The sequence below is a fragment of the Solea senegalensis genome, linkage group LG14, assembly GCF_019176455.1.
Source record: "Solea senegalensis isolate Sse05_10M linkage group LG14, IFAPA_SoseM_1, whole genome shotgun sequence".
NCBI lineage: Eukaryota > Metazoa > Chordata > Actinopteri > Pleuronectiformes > Soleidae > Solea > Solea senegalensis.
This window is the reverse complement of record NC_058034.1, coordinates 4,636,057-4,654,342: the sequence shown is the minus strand read 5'-3', so window position 1 is coordinate 4,654,342 and position 18,286 is coordinate 4,636,057. Positions and strand designations below refer to the sequence as shown.

Genomic DNA, 18,286 nt, shown 5'->3' with positions numbered 1-18,286 from the left:
CAGGAAATGGATAAAATAGGTGATGTGATTCTGCGTCTTGTTTCCTCTTCACTCTTCTTCTTTCCTCAGTTTGCAGCCGATCCTCTGTTTGTCTGCCTCCTGCGCCTGTGTTTGCATTTAACGTTGGCTTCAGTTCTCTCGAGGCAAACTCTCCAGGGATCCTTAATTGACAAGTGTGTAAAAAAGCAAAAGCAACTGCCCTTTAAAATGATAAATTAACTCAAATAATTTCAAATAATCCTTCACGCTGACAGCAACTAGTGATATTTGAAATGCAGACATGCTTCGTCGCTGGCTTTTGCCTGTCGTTTCACTGCAGACCCAAACCTCCTTAAGATAACGGAGTTCTTAAAAGATTAAAATGTTTTTTAGCCCTCACCCCTCTAATATTCATAAGAGGTTTACTTGCTAAAATTCCGTTTCTTTGTTGAGATCTAAATTTTTACCCCTCATGTGATCTGTCAACATGGTCCTCTTCTGCAGATTAACACAATATTAAAAACGTTAAAAACTTATTATCATAGCAACAGAGAACACCTCTGAAAGCCTAATCAGAAAACAAGAACTGCACCACAATATCTGCAGTGCAGGAAAATGCAGATAGTGGACATACCTGTACTTCAAATGATTGAACTTCCCTAAATGACTGTTGGACACAACGGTCTGCGTTCTTAAAGCTAATTGGGTTGCTCAGCGGGTGTCTAATTGCCAGTGTTTCTCTGTCATTACATCACCTCCACCATGTGATTAAGGAGTCTTGAAGGTTGTGGGGGAAAATGAAGCAGGATACGGCTTCTTTGATTAAGACTCACACTGCACTGAAAGTTGACTTTCTTGTTTTAGGGTTGTTTTTTGAAAACACTTGGTGACTTATAGCTTTGCTTCAAAATAACCTATTTTTTACTTTACATTTATATTTGCTGCTGATATTATTATATTATGAAGAGATTTCAATAATATTGGTAAACTGTTTGGATGTGAAGAAAAAGTTAGTCGACCTAGTTAGCAAAATCTACATATTGCTCAAACCCAGCTACAATATTTAACCTTAACCTTTAAGCATTGCACTGTGTACCGGGAAGACAACAAGCTCCAGCCTTTTTTTCTCAAAAAACAACTTTCAGGTTTATCATAAATCTGTACGTAATCCAGTGCAGAAATGAATGCCTCATAGATTCATCCAATGCTGAGATAATCGATCTATATTTTAATACTGTTTTTTGGGGGGGGTTTTAACGCATTACCTCAAAATTCACAAAGTAGAAAGAGGATTTATGTATTTTGATATTTGCAGTTAATTCTGAGGGAATCTTGCGAGGCCTAGAAAACAGCTCTAATGATGTTGTGAGTGGTCAGAAAAACAAATCACACACACAAATAAAATGCCTGCACATAGAGAGTAAAATGATAGCCAGCACGGTCATCATTTCCTATAACACAAGTGTTGTTTTGGGGCCAATTTCTCATATGAATAATGTCATAAAAAAGAAATAACATTACAATGGCACATTTTTGCACTTTAACACATTTTAAATAACCATACCCTTATGCATTTTTTAATTTGTAGGCAGACTTTGATAGGCCATTTGGCATTCTGCCAAACCACTTTGTGCTGTATACAGATTTCAGTTGCAGCACTAGGCTACAATCATTTCCATTTATTTATTTATTTTTACATTTGAGGTGGAAGCCAGTCTGTCACATTTTGATACTCAATCTGTCATCTGTTTAGAAGTGAGTGGTCAGTCAGGGCAGCAGCAGTGACAGTAGAGGCAGCTGGATAAAGAGGAAATGATCTGCTGAAGCCTCCTAGCAGACAGCTGTGTGCAGGGAGCCACTGTCCCCGCTCCCCTCCATGCATTTTTCATCACACACTCTTTTTTTACACTATTTAGCTTCTCCCTCCCCGCTTAACTTCAATGTGGTGCCTGCTGACATGGCGTTTCTCAGCCTTGCACACAAAGCCCTCTGGTGCTCAGTGTATTAGGGCTGGAGCATGGCCATGTTTGTGAGTGTGTGTGTGCACGTACATGCACGCATGTGAATATTGGGGACGCTGTACTTGCTCATCCTCCCCCCTCACACTCACATCATATGATCTCAGATTACCATAGGCAAGAAGAGATCAGAGAGAAGGAGAGAGAGAAAGCTCTTACAGAAAGTCCATGAAGTCATATGGCAGCACTCAAATTAAAAAAAAAATAGTTTAGACCTACTTCATGCATAGGATCATCTTAAGATGTTCTGTACTTAAAATTTCAGTTTCATATTGTTTTGGCCCTAAGCAACAGGCCAATCTGGGTGATATAGGAAAGATCAGGCTTACTGTAAGGTTTAACAGATGGAGCGAGAGAGAGGGAGGGAGGGAGGGAGGGAGCTTTGGAAGAGATAGAGGGCAGGAGGAAAAGGAGATCAGCCTGATAGTTTAGTCTAACCTGGTAACAGACATAATTCCATCTTTTTCGGTCTTGTTGGGTATTAGCTTGATAGAAATGAGACGGCCTCACAACTCAGACTGTATACTGTACATTAGATGTGTGTGTGTGTATTCCACACATGCAATAAACTTGATGCATGATGGAAAAGCGGCAACAAGACGTCCAATGAAGAACTCCACCCTCCTCTTTTGGTGATTTGCTCAATATATAGATATTTATTCCATTAGATATCAAGCAACATATCCTTGGAATGACAACAATGAGCTGTCAAGACGATGGGGCCAGAGGAGAGGGACACAGCGAGCGGTCACTTCCTGTGTTAATATGGGTGCCAAAATGATGGGGGTCACAAAAACACATACCTTTTTATGTGGCATGCTTACATTTTTAGAATCGTTCCCTGTTCTGTATTAACTTATACTAAATTGAAAATTGATTTTGGGGACCAAAGCAGCAGAATATCACTGTTCATCAGTGTTTGTACATCACTATCAAACGTCAACAAACTTATAGAGATGGGATATTTTGCTTTGGCCTCCACTGGAGCGTGCATGTGAGTTTGTGTCCAATCTTTTTACAGTTGTAATGTTTTACACATTTTCTAACATATAGTATACAATGTGTGAAGAGGAGAAACTCTGCAGTGGCTTTACGCACACTTTTATGTGGCAGTCAAAAAGAAAGGCATCCAAGCCAATGTATAACAAAAAAATATAAAATCCTTTATTAGTGTATGGATATCTTTTAAGTAAAAAAAAACCCCAAAGCATTTAACCCCATATCTTATTTCTGGTGACTTGGACTTGGGAATGCACTTCCCAGTTTGGTAGTTGATGGTACAGCTTTTCATGGCAGTTTCTACATTCAAATATAAATGCCTTTATCCAAGTTTGACAAACAAAGTCAAAAAGGCAGGTGCGAGCAAAAAGTGTGCGTGACAAACCTGTGTGAAATCCCTCTGAACCCTCCTTTTTTAATCATAAGCAGGTCATGTCAGGTGATGAGAAGCAATATGCTGTCAGTCCTTGCATCATCAGTAGTCAGTGACAGTGATAAAATGCCCCCCAAAAAAATTTTATTTTCCTTTTTTTTGAGAAAAGATGTAACATACAGGATGTCACGGACAGATTTGAAGAAGAGCAGAGCTCGGCAAAAAAAAAAAATAAAAAAAAAAAATATGCGATGCAAGTAGATCTGATTATTCATGTCGAGCTGAAAGTTGGAATAGAATGTAAGAGAGTCTCATATGAGTGTTTGCCTTAGGCTACTAAAACACTATGGCTGTTCCACATTATGAAAAGCTTTCACTAGAGTCCCATCTTTTAAAAAGTGCTGATTGACCTTCTAGCCTAATTAAAGTGCACCATCGCCAACAGAGAGCAGATGAGACAGCTCGGCTGTCAGTGTGACTGACGAGGTTAGGCTCTCCCCCCGCAGTCACTTCAGCTCTACAGAGGCCATGCATACCAAAAGAACACGACAGCACGGAGTTGAGAAGCTCCAAATTTAGCAGCTCGCTTCCCATCAAGAATCCGCTCCAACTAATAATATGCTAATAGTAAAGTATAAAATACACTAGTGAAATGCTGCAGGGCTGATGTATTTATTTATGCATTTACATATATATCCTCACAGCATTTTCATCTTATGACTGAACGCGTCACTTTTTTCCCCACGCTCAACTGGAATATATAAAAATAAAGGTGCGGGCTGAGGCCACATGCACGGAGCAGAATCTAAATCCTGTGTCGGTATACAGGCAGGTTACTCCTCAAGTGCACCCCAGTCCCCTACAGCTCTCACACTTTGGACCACGAGACAGCTGACATGCAGTTCGGCCTGTAAGCCTCTTTTGTTCATGTGCAGCAAAGTCATATGCCAGCTCAGTTGCTCTCACACACAAAGCTTCAGAGAGATACAGTAGCTCATATTCTAGTACATCCCCACGCTCTCAAGCTGGAGATGGGCATGGCCTCTCGCTCTCTGTCTCCTGAGCGTCCTCCCTTTCTCTCTCTCTCTCTCTCACTCTCTCACTTCTGTGCCTCCATTACCCACAGCTACGGCCAGGAGCATTCTATGTTTGACTTGTATGTGATCTGACCATGACATGTTAGGAGCACCATGTGAATTTCTTAAAATTTGAGAGTTTTGACTCAAGGAATCCTCGTGTTTGTTGTATATTACAGTTATGCCTGGTGGGAATGTAGACTGTTTATGAAAAAAAAAAAAACTCCCATTTTGAAGCCTTGATATTTGCAATTTGACAAGAAATTCCCCTGCAACCGAGCATGTACTGGTCACACTGGTGTCCACTCATATGTGTCATGCTTTATCACCTATGAGTAGAAAACTGGCATCAGGCTGTATTGAAAAAGACTAGCGTTTGAGACCCATCCATCTTCTACCACTTTATCCTCCGCATTGGGAGGATAAAATCTCAGCTGACAGAGGGCAGTAGGCGGAGTCCACCCTGGACTGTGTGCCCATCACACGGCCACATAGAGACAAACAACCATTCACTCTCACGGTCAATTTACAGTGTCCAATTTACCTGCATGTCTTTGGACTTTGGGAGGAAACCGGAGAAAAACCACGCACACACGGGGAGAACATGCAAACTCCATGCAGAAAGGATCTCGTTCCGACCGGGTCACGAAACCTGCGTCTCTTTGCTGCAAAGGCAAGAACGCTAACCCGTGAATGACTTTAATTTGAACTTACTTTATTTGTTTACCGATATTTCAAATCAAACTCTGGTGGCTGTTGAATGTTAATTCTGGGTTATGTTACATTTATTGTAGTACCATCAAACATCCTCTTCTCCACTGTTCATTTCTTTTGTTACATTCACACAGACTTCGGGTTTGCTGTCTCCCATAATTGAGAAATAATGCTGTGACCTTTATCTGAGTTTTCTTCCATGATGTTGGCTTTGTCTCACTGTCCTTTCTACTGTCTTTTCTCACATAGAGGGTTTTGTTCCTGTGTGAGCTTTTTTTATTCGTTAATATTGCAGTTGTTCAGAGGTGAGGAGGTGAGAGGATATTGGTATTGTACTCTATATTTAACGCAGTGTACGATCGGGGCCAGGATATCACATGGGGCTCCGTTTGGCTCGTTCTGTAATGAAGTTTGTTGACTGTCGTCAATTTTGTCCTTCTATATTAGAAAAAAAAGTAATTACTTGAGAGCAGCGATGAAAGCTAATGAGTCATGGTAACTCATTAACCATCCAAGATAATCTCAAGGTAATATAAGTAAAGGAAGAGAGATGGAGGAAGAATGGCGCAGGGAAATAGCATATGCAGGAACGGATTAATGATAGAAGAACAACTTTGCTGTAAGGAGGAAGAAGGAATGAGGGAGAAACTCGGAGAAGAGAGGAGGTGGGGGTTGGTTGAGAGGGCTGGGCGAGGGGGTGTGTCCAACATTACCCTCATGAATCAGTGTCAGTGGAGCGATGAGAAAATAATTAAGAAACAGGGTAGCGCTGTGTTAAATACTGCCAAAGGTAAAAGGCCCATTCTATTGTGCAGAAACACAATCTGGACGGAAAAGAAGAATGGCAATAAATGGGATAGACCAAAATGTAGGAGAGAAAATCCATATCATAACGGATGCCAAAATGCCCTTCAGATGGCATTATGAAAGGGAGACAATATAAATAGCACTGCCATATTGTAAATGTTTATATACAGTAGCTACATTTACACGCAGCACAGCAGTTTCAGGATTTATGACCGTAGCCGTAATACACTGAAGTTGACACAAGGCTGTGAGTAATATTTCACATTTGTTATCATATTGAGTGTAAATTTGCTGAGACATATATAGTGGATATATTGTTCTTCTCTTTTCAGGTGTTTTCATTTTGAGTTGGGGGTGTGGGGGGGGCTACGTTGTCAGCTGGGCCATGAGCTGACTGTAACTATACAGCAATAAGCACACAAAACACTCTTGTGCGCTTTTACTTCTGTTTGCACACCTCAGAGGTTTTTACTCGTAGCATTTAAGGAAGTCAGAGGCCAGTAATTGTATGTTCAAGGTTTCAAGATGCAGCTGAAATCCCCCAGCCAGCAGCACAGTGCAGAGCAGCCATTAGACTGCACTGATGCATAGAATCTGTGGGGATCTTTGGAGAATGTTGAGTGACAGGAGGACCAGGAGTGTTGTATGTGCATTTCTACATGTTTATACGCACATAGGAAAACGTATGTGTGCACATACAGATGTGTGGGTGAGTCTTTCAAGTGCTATGTGTAATATTCAGCATTCGTTGTGCCAGCGGCACAGAAAGAATCCTGGATCAGTGGTCTCCAAATCCCCTCTGAGAAGGAATCGACTCGAGTTGGTGTGCGTGGAGGAAATGTGTATGGTTCAAATTTAGAAGCTCTCCTCCTGTGAGGCCGCAGTATATTAGAGTTTGATCTTAAGCTCTTTGGCCTGACTAACACATTGTAGGGTTTTGAGATGCAATTGTTAATCAACCACAACCTCCCACTCGCAGCAGGGATATTTGGACTGTCTTAGATGTTTATGTTTACTGCTCAATAAAGGTGGTTTAAGTTACTTTTAATATGGCGTGGTTATTGGTGCCAGATGGACTAGTTTGGTTTATTTCAGAAACTGCTGATCTAGTGAGTGTTTCACTTTCACAAGGTTTATGGAGAAATAATTAATTATGATTATGGTATGACTAAGCGGCTCCAATGAATAGAAGTTATCTGGTCCAAATGCCTTGTTTGGTGAAGAAAGTCCACAGTAATTCAAACAACCAGTTGTTTACAGGTATGCAGAAAACCAATCTGAACCAACAGCATGTTGGACTTTGATGCAGATGGTCAACACCAGCCTCTTTGAACCTATAGTAAAGTGGCTAGTTACTGTGTGATCATCGTAGGAAAATTTCATGGAATTCCAACTAAGTAGTTGCTCCCTTTCTTATTTTTAGTAACTAATAAAGATTATAGGGCTGCCAGTCAACTTCTCTCGCCTTCTAAGGGCATGCCAGGAAAAGTTTAAGAACCCCTGTGCCATATATGTATGTGAACTCAGCAACCCTAATCCATCCCCGAGGAGTGCTTAGTGAGGGATGCGCTGTTTCTGCAGCATGGCCATCAAGGCCCTAAACGCAGCCACAATGGCATTTTTACTGATGACTTTTATGGGATGCAGCCAAGCTGCCAATGAGCAGCCTTGACACCAAAATGATGAAACTCTGACATGAAATCAAGCCAGTGTCACTGTAGGTGCTGCTATAGTTACTGATGCTGGTGGCTGCAGAGACTGTGAAAGCTGAACTGTGGACTGAATGCATGTTATTCACGACAGGAGTGACATTAAAATGTACTATGTTTAACATTCATATAGGCTTCCATGTCGATTCATGTTGTTTTTCATTCAAGTCCAATTCGATGGCTTTGGTGATGAAAATGCACAGCAGGGAGCATCGGACGTGACGGCTTTTAGGTGGGAACCGTATTATTGTTTTCTTTGCAGTGCTGTTACCAAGCAACAGCTCGGAAAGGTACGAGAGAAACAGCGCTAATAAGCTACCTCATTAGGGGCACGGTGCATGGTAGGCCTTACAGTTTGTGCTGTCAACTTGGCGGGTTAGAATGGAAACTTCAAAAGACAGTTGCACATACAGCACATACTCACAGGAGTGCTCATTTACTTTAGAAATTGGTAAACAATCTATTCTACCAACCCACATTTCTTCCCCGGCTGAAGGTGCACTGGTGGAACCTACTAATGGGTTCCTTCTGTTTTGTCTGAAGTGGCTCCAGCATTATGACAAAACACATGGCTGTCCTCTCCCCAGTGATAATGCAGCACATGAAAGGCTCATTATTCAGAAGTTCATTTGGCTGGGTTTTCTCCAAGGCTGTGCCAAGCTTTAGACTCCCTCCCTCGATGGTCTCTGCCACGCCTTCCTCTAATCCCTGACTGTATACACAGGATGGGAAGGGATGACCTTAGCACATCTGTACACAACAGAACATGGAAGGTTGTACACTCATGTACACACACATGCTGTACACACTTTAACACACATCATCTCATTAATGCAAACACAGCCCTAGTTAGATCCCTATATGTAATAAATTGGATTAAATTCCACTGGCTAAGCACTGTGATCTCTTAGGGTTAATTAATTTCATTCCATTCTGTCTGTGTGTTTTTTGTTTTTTTAAGCTTGAACACATGCTGACACTGTTATTGTGTTACACCATGCTCATTGGAGAAGTATAATAGGCTTGTGAAAGAGGGAGAGGAAGTCACAATGTTTGGTATTCCAGCTACAAAGTGGTTTTAATTCCTTCTTCCTTTTCTTTCATTAGACAAGGAAATACGCTACAGTCTCAAGCTCTAATATAGTGGATCCTTTCCATCCTCACAGTCTCTTTCCAGTTCTTATCTTCCTTCCAAATGAGAAACCTGGATGGTGTCTCAGGGCTCCTGTTTCTGCCTGGATGTTATCTCATTTGGTTTTAATATATTTATCCATTCATTATTGTTCCTTTTTATCAACCAGCTAATATTGTTCATAATTTGTCCTTATCGCCAACCCGAACAGTCAAATTTGCAATCTTGCTTAGCAGAGAGATGGAGAAATGACCCTTCTTCAACCCCTCCTTCCCATTCCTCTCCTCCTCTCGCAACACAACAATGAAACATGACTGACAGCCTGCTGTATAAGTAGTTGTCATAGCAACCTCCCCATCCTTATGACAAGTGTTTTTCTCTATAGCACTCTCATGCCCTCTGTCACAATATCCCTCTCTCTCCCTCCATCTCCACTTGCAATGACTGAGAAAGAGACAGAGAAGGAAAATTTGAAAACCAGAGACCACCTCAGGCACTTTTGTTTCCACCCCTCACCCCCATTCCCATCATTTCCTCTCTCACTCTCCTCCCACTGTTGCTTTTCCTCATCCTCCCCTCCCCTGACAATGATTTACCAACTCCTGTGGTGCACCTATTTCATCCATCCTGGCTTATCAAGGACTGCAGGCCTGTATGCACAGCAACTTACAGTATGGGCACGTTGTTCTCATTTTCCCACACATTCTCTCTCTCTCTCTCTCTTTCCCTCTCTCATATTCTTTTACTATATCTGTGATTCAGTTGGCGCTCTCTTTCCCTCTCTTTCTCTTGCTGCTCAAAACTCTCACCCTGCCCTATTACTATTCAGTAAGTCTCATTTCACTGTCAAAATCCTCAGCAGTCTGCAGTGTAATCATGGACCATACAGTAATAAGTCTCCTGTGTGCCGGGCTGTGCAGAGTGTGTATGTGTGTTTTATGGCCAACTAGATTCTTCAAACTTGTAGCAGAATCGTACATTATGTAATAAAAGAGGGTGCCGTGTCGAGATTTTGGAGCATGTGTGTAAGCAAAGAATTACAATGGTGTTGTAAGTCATGCGTGAGCCCTAATAGTTATATAGACTACAGCATGAAGATTAGAGATATGAAATATGACGGGTTTAATTTGCTTGCGTGCAGCGACTCAGACACTTCACAAGACGCCGGCGCACTTCTACTGAAATGCTTTTATTGATCAGAAAGAGTTCAAATGGTCCCAGTAATCTTCACTATGTATAACCAGACAGCACACAGCCATTTCATTATTTTGGAGTTTAATTTCCGAGGCATTTATTGCAAACAAGCATATGTTTAATACCTCTGAGTAAATGAAAACATGATGGGGGTGAAACGCAGGACAACACTGGTGTGTCACAATAAAGCTGGATAATGTGAGAGTGAGCTGTAAATGCAGTCAGTGCCAGCATGCTTCACTATTATCTATCACTTAACTTGCGTGTGGTTATTAGACCCTTAAATTGTTTAGGTGATGGCACTTCTCTTTAAACAATAAAGCACCATGCTGCTCTCTACTATGTTTGTCTTAATGTTCGCTTGGTTCCTTTTTTTTGCGTAAAAATAACTTAGAATTTCCTTGTCTGGGTTTCTATTCATCTACACAGTAGAGGGTACTCACCTTAAGAGTAGCAAAAGGGTGACTCAGCTGTTTCTGAAGACTGTAAAAGAGAAAGAGTCACCCACAACAGCCCTCACTTCTAATCAAGTTCTAGTGAGTCTGATGGTTCAGTTCACTGAGCTACAAACATGATTCAATCAGATACATTCTTATCATCTTTCGGTGAGTGAAGCATAAATGGAGCCGAGGTGCATGTTTTGTTTGGTTTTACTTGTACAGATAAATCATTTCCTGCAGTTAAGGGTGTCAGTTTTCCACACATTGAATATGTGACTGGGCAGAGATTGTTATGCATCAATGACGTAAAGATGAATGCTACATGAAATAAGATGATTTGAGCTGCAGATATACAATCAGCACTTGTGTGCTGTTGCGTCTACTAATTTCATTTTGAATCCCATTTTGGATCAAAGGGGCCAATGTGGATGCTGCAGGAAGATAAAGGTCTGGATTTCATGCTCCGACTCAGACAGTTTTTCGACACTTTAGACAGTTATTATTCTGTGAGCAGCAGTTCCGCAGTTAAGTAAAAGAGTGAGTGAGAGTAGAAAATAGCAGAAACTAGACACAGTTTTGCAATTAGCGCCATCATTTTAATAAAAGGTAGTGAACGTGACAAGCTCATATGTCTCTGTGAGACTCCACAGCTGTTTAATTAGTTTAGTGTTGTCCAAACAGACATCTATCAATCCTATTCTCATGATATTTTTGGAAAACCTTAAAAAATGATGCCACAAAAATACACTACATACAGTATATATTAGTCTATGCAGGTGTGAATGTAAACATGCAACTTGACTGACTGATCGCTTATAGCAAGGCAGTAATTCTAGTTACTTTGTAGCCTGCACAGCACATACACAATATTAATGCAAAGAATAGCTGCCCTGAAGAAAAAGTCAATACACTGTAGTTAGCGATAGTTAACAGTGAGAGCTCAGTTATCTTTAACCGTCTGTGTCAGGGTGGGCAAGGGTATCGTACTTGTAATTTTGACTCATTTCTTTGCGCCCATGTCTGCAATCTGTTTTCGCCCCGGCTGTGCTGTGCTATACAGTGTAGTAGATAAATAAGATTATGTTTCTATTGGTGATGAACACGAGACCTGAATTCCCAAGGTAGCGTTTTAGTTGAGAGCTGCCGCGGCACAATCTTGGATTGTGGAACAAGATCGCCTTGATGATCTGTTTTCATGCATGGTTAGCTTGTTTTCAGAGCACATTCATAACACGCACTAAATCTGTCTCTCCCTCTCTCTCTGTCTCTCTCTCTCTCTCTCAGCCACAGATGCTGAACTCTGAGTAAATGCCATCGCTGTAAATGAAATCATATAATGAGACTTTTTTTAAATTGTAGTCAACTCCTGTATGTTTTTAAATTTCAGGATATTATTTTAAAACACACACACATTGATCACGACATTGATGTGTAAGGTTTTATTTTGTGATTTACTATTATTCCAATGATTCTGTTATACTTGGAGTCCTATAAATATTTTCTCATTCAGCTGGAGGTGACTTACCAGTTAGTAGTCTTTCAGCTGAAGGATGGATGTGCTATCATATATTATATTATAGCATGCCATGTGTGGGCTGTTTATCATGTAATCGCCAGAGTGCAGCTCATATGAAATTGATGAAGGTCATGCATTAATTCCAAACTTGTCAGACCCCATCATCTACTTGAACATGGCAGTTAGAGCCAAAGTAGGGGAGCGCAAAAGGACGCGTGCGGTTGCATATAGGCTGCTCTGTGTAACTCTCTCGCTGTATATGAGACGAGTGGTAGCATTAGAGAAATTTGTGCAGTCAACCCCTCCCCCCTCTCCTGGGCTCATCTCCCACATCCAACATCAGAATTTATATTCTGCCTCCAGCAAAAGGAAGGACCATCTTGGCCTTTCATTTTCCAGTTCAGGGCTTTCCTTTTTTTTTGCAGATAAATGTTCTCCAATCCACCCTGACAGATGTCACATTGCATCACTTCCATTTTGATACATTGCCTCTGATCCTGCCACTTGCAATAAGGAGCCAGCACTATGGAAGCCCCTCCCTAGACAACCCTCTGACATAGGTGATTATTTTAAAGGTGGATTATTGGTGGTGCTGCATAAACTCGCCACTGTGCCTGTTGCAGAAATGTGGGTGTCATCTTGTGTCCGGGTCAGGGAACGACAGCAACACGACACATACTCAGTAGTCATCACAGGTCACCCTGACACGATGCAGTACCTCTGACAGCGATTTATGCCACTCTGCAATTCACGACAGTGGTTGACAGTCCTGTCTCTCACTCAGTCTCTCCACTGTGACTTCACAGGTCAGAGTTGGAGAAACACTCTGCACAAAAGGGAAGGTTTTAATGCTTCTACTGCCAACCAGAGACACAGTGCACAGTAGCATTAATCATACAAGGCCAGAGAACATCAGTAAACACAGTGTGACAGGTCAAGGTAAAGATCAGATCCCACAGCATTTAACAGGATTCAATAGCATACAGGCTATCTATTGAAAAGTCAGCGTTATTCATGGCATGTCTCCCAGCCTTTGCTGCTCACAGGAGAGACACGCCATTGTTCACCGAGGAGCACACTGAAATATTTCTCCGGCTACACAAAAAACACTGGATCAGCAGCAATTAGTAGAGTCAGAGGGAGATAAAGAGAGGGAAGGAGGGAGGCAGTTGGAAAAAAAAATGAAAAGGGTAAAAATGTAGAATCAGCGAGAGAAAAGGAAGAGGAGGAAAAGAGAAAGGGGAGACAGATGAATAGAGAGAGAGAGAGACTAAGGGAGACAGTAAGTAAAAGAGTGAGTGAGAGAGTGAGTTTCTAGCCAGTGTGTAGGAGGTTGGTGCTATTGCCTCAAGCCCCTGGTGCTTTTAAACGACCAAAGTCTCTCTCTCATTGTCTTTTCTCCCTCTTTCTCTCTCTGTGTGTGTGTGTGTGTCACCTCTTTATTACTCTTCTTTGCTCTTTCCCTCCAGCTCCTGACCGCTCACTTACTCCCAGCAGCTACAGTATACTGTATATGCCCATATGGGACAGAACCCGCTTATACTGGAGATTAAAAATGATCAGTCTTGGAGAAGAGATAATACAATGTGACTGAAATTCAACCAGCTCAACAGACTATTTCTCTACTGTACCAAGGCAACCGTAAATCCATTTTCTTTCTGTGGAAGTCAAAGTAATTGCACTCAAAGTTTTAATTTATGTTTTCATATCTTTGTTTGTTCCAGAAGACAGGAAGTTGTTTGTCGGGATGCTGAACAAGCAACAGACTGAGGAGGATGTTTACCGCCTTTTTGAACCCTATGGAGTCATCGAGGAGTGTACGGTCCTAAGAGGCCCTGACGGAAATAGCAAAGGTAAGAGCCCTGATACGCATGTCATCATTATTTAGGTCACTGACAGAGAACTGACAGTGTGTCTGAGCGTCCACGACAGCTGTTGGTACATGAAATATATGTGGCATCAGTTGTGGGTCTATTTGGATTTTCCAAACATCCTGGTAGCCGTAGTGAATAACTTTTGAGTATAAACAAATGTCTGTTACATTGTCAAACGACTTGACACAATGCTGATCGTCTCCATTTGACTCGCTCTGTGTTTCTCAGTATAGGGTGATATTTTGTTTTTGTGTGTGTGGTGACAAAGAGTGATGCGTTTTACATCTTGGCAACAGAAGTCACACACTGGCGCTTTAATGCTGCACATTTTGATTTATAAGGTGTAATTGGTTTACTAGACATGTTTGGCAGAGGCAGAGAAATGATTGTATTTTTGTGGAAATTATTATTCAGAATAAACAGTCTTAAAAAAAAAGTTTGATTAAAGACAGTGTACATGGAGAGATCATTTAAAATAAATCAAAGATGGGTTCAAAACATTACATTAGTGCTCAGTTAAGCACGTCAACAGCCAGGATTCAGGTAAGGAGTTTTAATGTGCCATCTCACACTCTCAGTCTTGTTCAGGTAAAAAATGGTATATTTACATACTGTATGTTACAAAGCCATGAGCTTTAATGTGAAAGATTTGTTATATGATTGTAAAGCAGGCCTGGACTGTAACTCAGGTACTTTAGTGTCGCTATCATGTAGGCCTTAAGACAAGCCAAAAAACTTTTGAAAACATCAATTCCCTCTGACATGCAGCACAAGGCAAAGGGATTAGTAAGAATAGAGGCATCCCTCTTTATAGATCTGCAGTGTCAACTCTTTCAGCGTGTGGTGTTTGTATAAGTTGCTTATGTTACAAATATATTATTTTGTGTGTGTGCATGTGCGTGCTGTGAAACCAAACCACATTCTTTTCTGAGGGTGTTTTCAGTCCACTGATAGAAATTGGATACATTATAAATCAGTGGACAGTGGAGTCATGTGGACAGACATTTTGCTCACATATTGGTCACACGTGTAGGCTGGTAAAATGACCAATCCTGTGCAATTTCTACATCATGAAACATTTGCAGGTTAATGTTCTGCCCTGCTGCTCTGGGGAAAATCTGCGCACCAAAGGCCGGGAGGTGGCCGATGGGATGATGGAGCGTGCGGCTACAGCCTCCGTGTTTTTTTTATCCATATTCCCCAGTGAGCAGCTGAGAAAATCTGGAGGAGAACCACTGATAGGCATAACAGAGTCCAGAGGACTAATGCTGATCCTTCAGATCTGGGAGGTCTCAACTCTTCATCCTCCTCAGGTAGATTAGCACATTTAGGCCGGCTGGCAACAGGTTGGCACTCTAGGGTGGAGTGCCAAATTGTTGCTGTTTCTCAACTGTGAGTCTGCAGTTTTGCGGTGCTCTCTGGTGAGGTATATATGTATATATATATATATATATATATATATATATATACAATGTTAATAAATGTGTAAATATTAATTATTATGTGTAAAGGAAGAAGAGTTGTGACCTCTCAGACCCACAGTATAGATGCACCGTTCTCAGTTCCATCTATCAGCGGCTCTCATCCAGGTTCTCCCCTCTCCACACTGTGGATGAGAACACTGAGACTGTAGCTGTAAATGCTCCACTTACAGTGAAAAGTGCAAATTGACTTTACACTCGTGATGAATTGCACCCTACCTCACTTGCAAGCGGTCCAAGACCACTGATTTTAGGCAGACCAGAGACCAGTTCCTTAGTTTGCATCAGGCGTCTGGGACTGAAGTTCACACTTAGTTCACTATTCAATTTTTCCACTGGGTGTGAAATGTCATTGAAAAACTAAGGCTTGACTCACAACACAAATAAAGTGCATCTGACATTGCACAATCGAAACAGAAGCATTGCATTTTTGTTTTGTTCCCAGTAGCAATCAGTAGTTTTCGCACAGTAATGGCAGATGGTAGAACAACCACAGTAACCATGAAAACACTAGCTGCCTAAAGAAAGCGCTCTGTTGTCACAGGAAGTAAAAAAAAAAAAAAGAGGCAAAGATGGAGAGTGATATGAGTGTGAAACGGAGGTAAAACCAGTGAAAAGGTCAAACTTGATTAGGCTCAAAACAGTCATTGCTTTTTCTGCCAGATCAATAAGTAACAGAACATGGCTACTTAATCATTTACTTACTATGAATGTGTTTTACTCTGCCTTTACAAAAACACTGAGATTAGAGTTTACCCTGACACCAACCCTTACTCTAGTTACCTTTTCCTTGATATGATAAACATATTTTATTAAGAAATTAAACTAGGACAATTCCATGTAGTGTACATGCTTTTTCCTCTCACATATTGTCAAGAAAGTACCTGTAAACCCACTTTAAAATGCTGGGAAAGGTCAAAGGTTGTCTGTTGCTACTAAAATACAGCTATATTACTACAGTAAAATCGATAGCAGAATATGTTGTGCCATTTACTCATCTACTCATTGTGAAGGGTTAGGTTCAGGCAATGCATTATGTACCAATTATTCCATCAGGAGTTACATATCCAATTATAGCAGCATATAGTTCGTACACAGTAGCAAAGTCCTTGTATGGATCACGCAAAACTCAAGCTGTTTTCTATCCATAGCTCAATAGGAGGCCATGGTTTGACAGCTGAATGGCCATCTTGACTTGCTAGTGTCCACAGGGGTAAAGCCCATTAAGAAGCGAATAATGGCAGGGCGGCTGGGTAAAGCAGAATTCAAGATAAGAAGAATAATGTGTAAAGGATTAAATAAGAGTAAAAAAGAAACTTGAAATAAAATTTGGTGAAATAGGGTATAATTATAAGAGGAGATAGTGGATATTACTGGTGCCTCATTGCAACAGACTTACATTCACTCTTTATGGCTACGTTCATATTACCAGTCACATGGTTCAAATCTGACTCAATTCAGATTATTAATTACAGATCAGATTTGACAGTTCACAATCATAACAACAAGTGTCTTGCATCTGCACGTGTCCGCCCTCTTAAACAGGACACATAGACAAAGATGTCGTTTATCAACAACTGCAGAAAACATCATATTTGCGAGACCACGCACTCGTTACAGAAAGACAGCCAAGATTGATCTTTCATCATGTCCTTCCAGGAAAACATCTGCCTTAAGATATATACATAATATAATTCTGACATCAGTGTTGTCACGGGTTATATAATCAATAAAATGATTGTGAAATGTGTTTACCAGTATCTTTATCAAACTATTAAAGATATTAAGAAGTATTACATCAGTTCAGGCAGGGTGAAGCTTAAGTATGAGAGTGCACATAATTCATACATTTTCAATTTACCAAAGGGTACAGCTTTGAATCAAAATATAATATATTTCATAATGTCCATAACATCTATTCCCAGTACTTCAGCAGGAGCTTTACTTCAGTAAATAATTCAATATGTAATGTGTGACAGCACTATGCACTTTGTAAACCCATAACAGCCATCTTCAACCTTTCACTTTATCTACCACTGACAGTAACCCTGCAGGACATCACTGATAAGAGTGTTTTTTGTTTGCTTTATACGTCATATTCACAAACAATGAGCAGAGCATGCTCTTGTGGAGACAATAAACTTTACTGCATTCTCAAATGGATGGTTTTCTACCAGAAAACATGGAGTATAGCCAGTTTGGCTAGTATTTAATATGCACAGACAGGCATGTGGTGCTAAATAGCATGCTTTTCTGCTTCATCAGTGCAATGTTTAGCCTGAAGCTTCTGCCTGCTTGTCTGCCTGCCTAATGCCCTGAGTGGGGCAGCCTGCTGTGCAATGAGAGCCTCTTACTGCACAGTGATTTCTGTGGTGTCAAATATAATTCAACATCCTTTATTAATATATGGCAGGCTTTTAACTTCACTCAAGTTGAATGCATTTACTGTATACGGTGTGTGTGTGTGTGTGTGTGTGTGTGCGCGCGTGCATTTGTCTTCTCTTCCAGGTTGCGCCTTCGTCAAGTTCTCCACACACACTGAGGCTCAGTCTGCAATCAGTGCCCTCCACGGCAGCCAGACCATGCCAGTAAGTACCGCTCTCTCCCTCCAATATTAAAACACAAAAGAAATGCAAACATACACACACCATGTCACAACAGAAGGCAGCTATTGCAGGCCCTTGAGAACAGATGATTTTGTTATTTCAAGGCAATCACAGTTTTGTGAGAAAGCCCTTACTTCATTTGATTGGCTAAGTAAGAGACACTACATAAAACCCCAAACTAAAAATTGGAAAAAGTGTTCACTCACCACTTATTGCTCTCAGCAACTGTGCTGCAGATACTTCTTGTAGTTTCTCACTTCTGCCCAGCACCCAGTGATTATTTAGTGTGCACACTTTCTGTAAAGCCACAAACTCGTACAAAGGCCAGAAGCTTGTTTCTGTTTGGTTGGGTGTAGGCCCCCCCCTTG

At 41.1% G+C, this 18,286-nt stretch overlaps 1 protein-coding gene across 9 annotated transcripts in view; it reads left to right on the top strand.

Moving 5' to 3' along the window:
• The window catches only part of celf5a (cugbp, Elav-like family member 5a), a 173,980-nt gene that overhangs the window by 125,531 nt on the left and 30,163 nt on the right, over nt 1-18,286 (top strand). For 7 of the 9 annotated variants that reach the window (XM_044044276.1, XM_044044281.1, XM_044044280.1 and 4 more), the window contains exons 4-5: nt 13,682-13,810; nt 17,821-17,900. In XM_044044276.1, the coding sequence (XP_043900211.1) occupies nt 13,682-13,810; nt 17,821-17,900 (209 nt within the window). The remainder of the gene's footprint in view (nt 1-13,681; nt 13,811-17,820; nt 17,901-18,286) is intronic. The other 2 variants (XM_044044284.1, XM_044044282.1) reach the window with 1 other exon arrangement.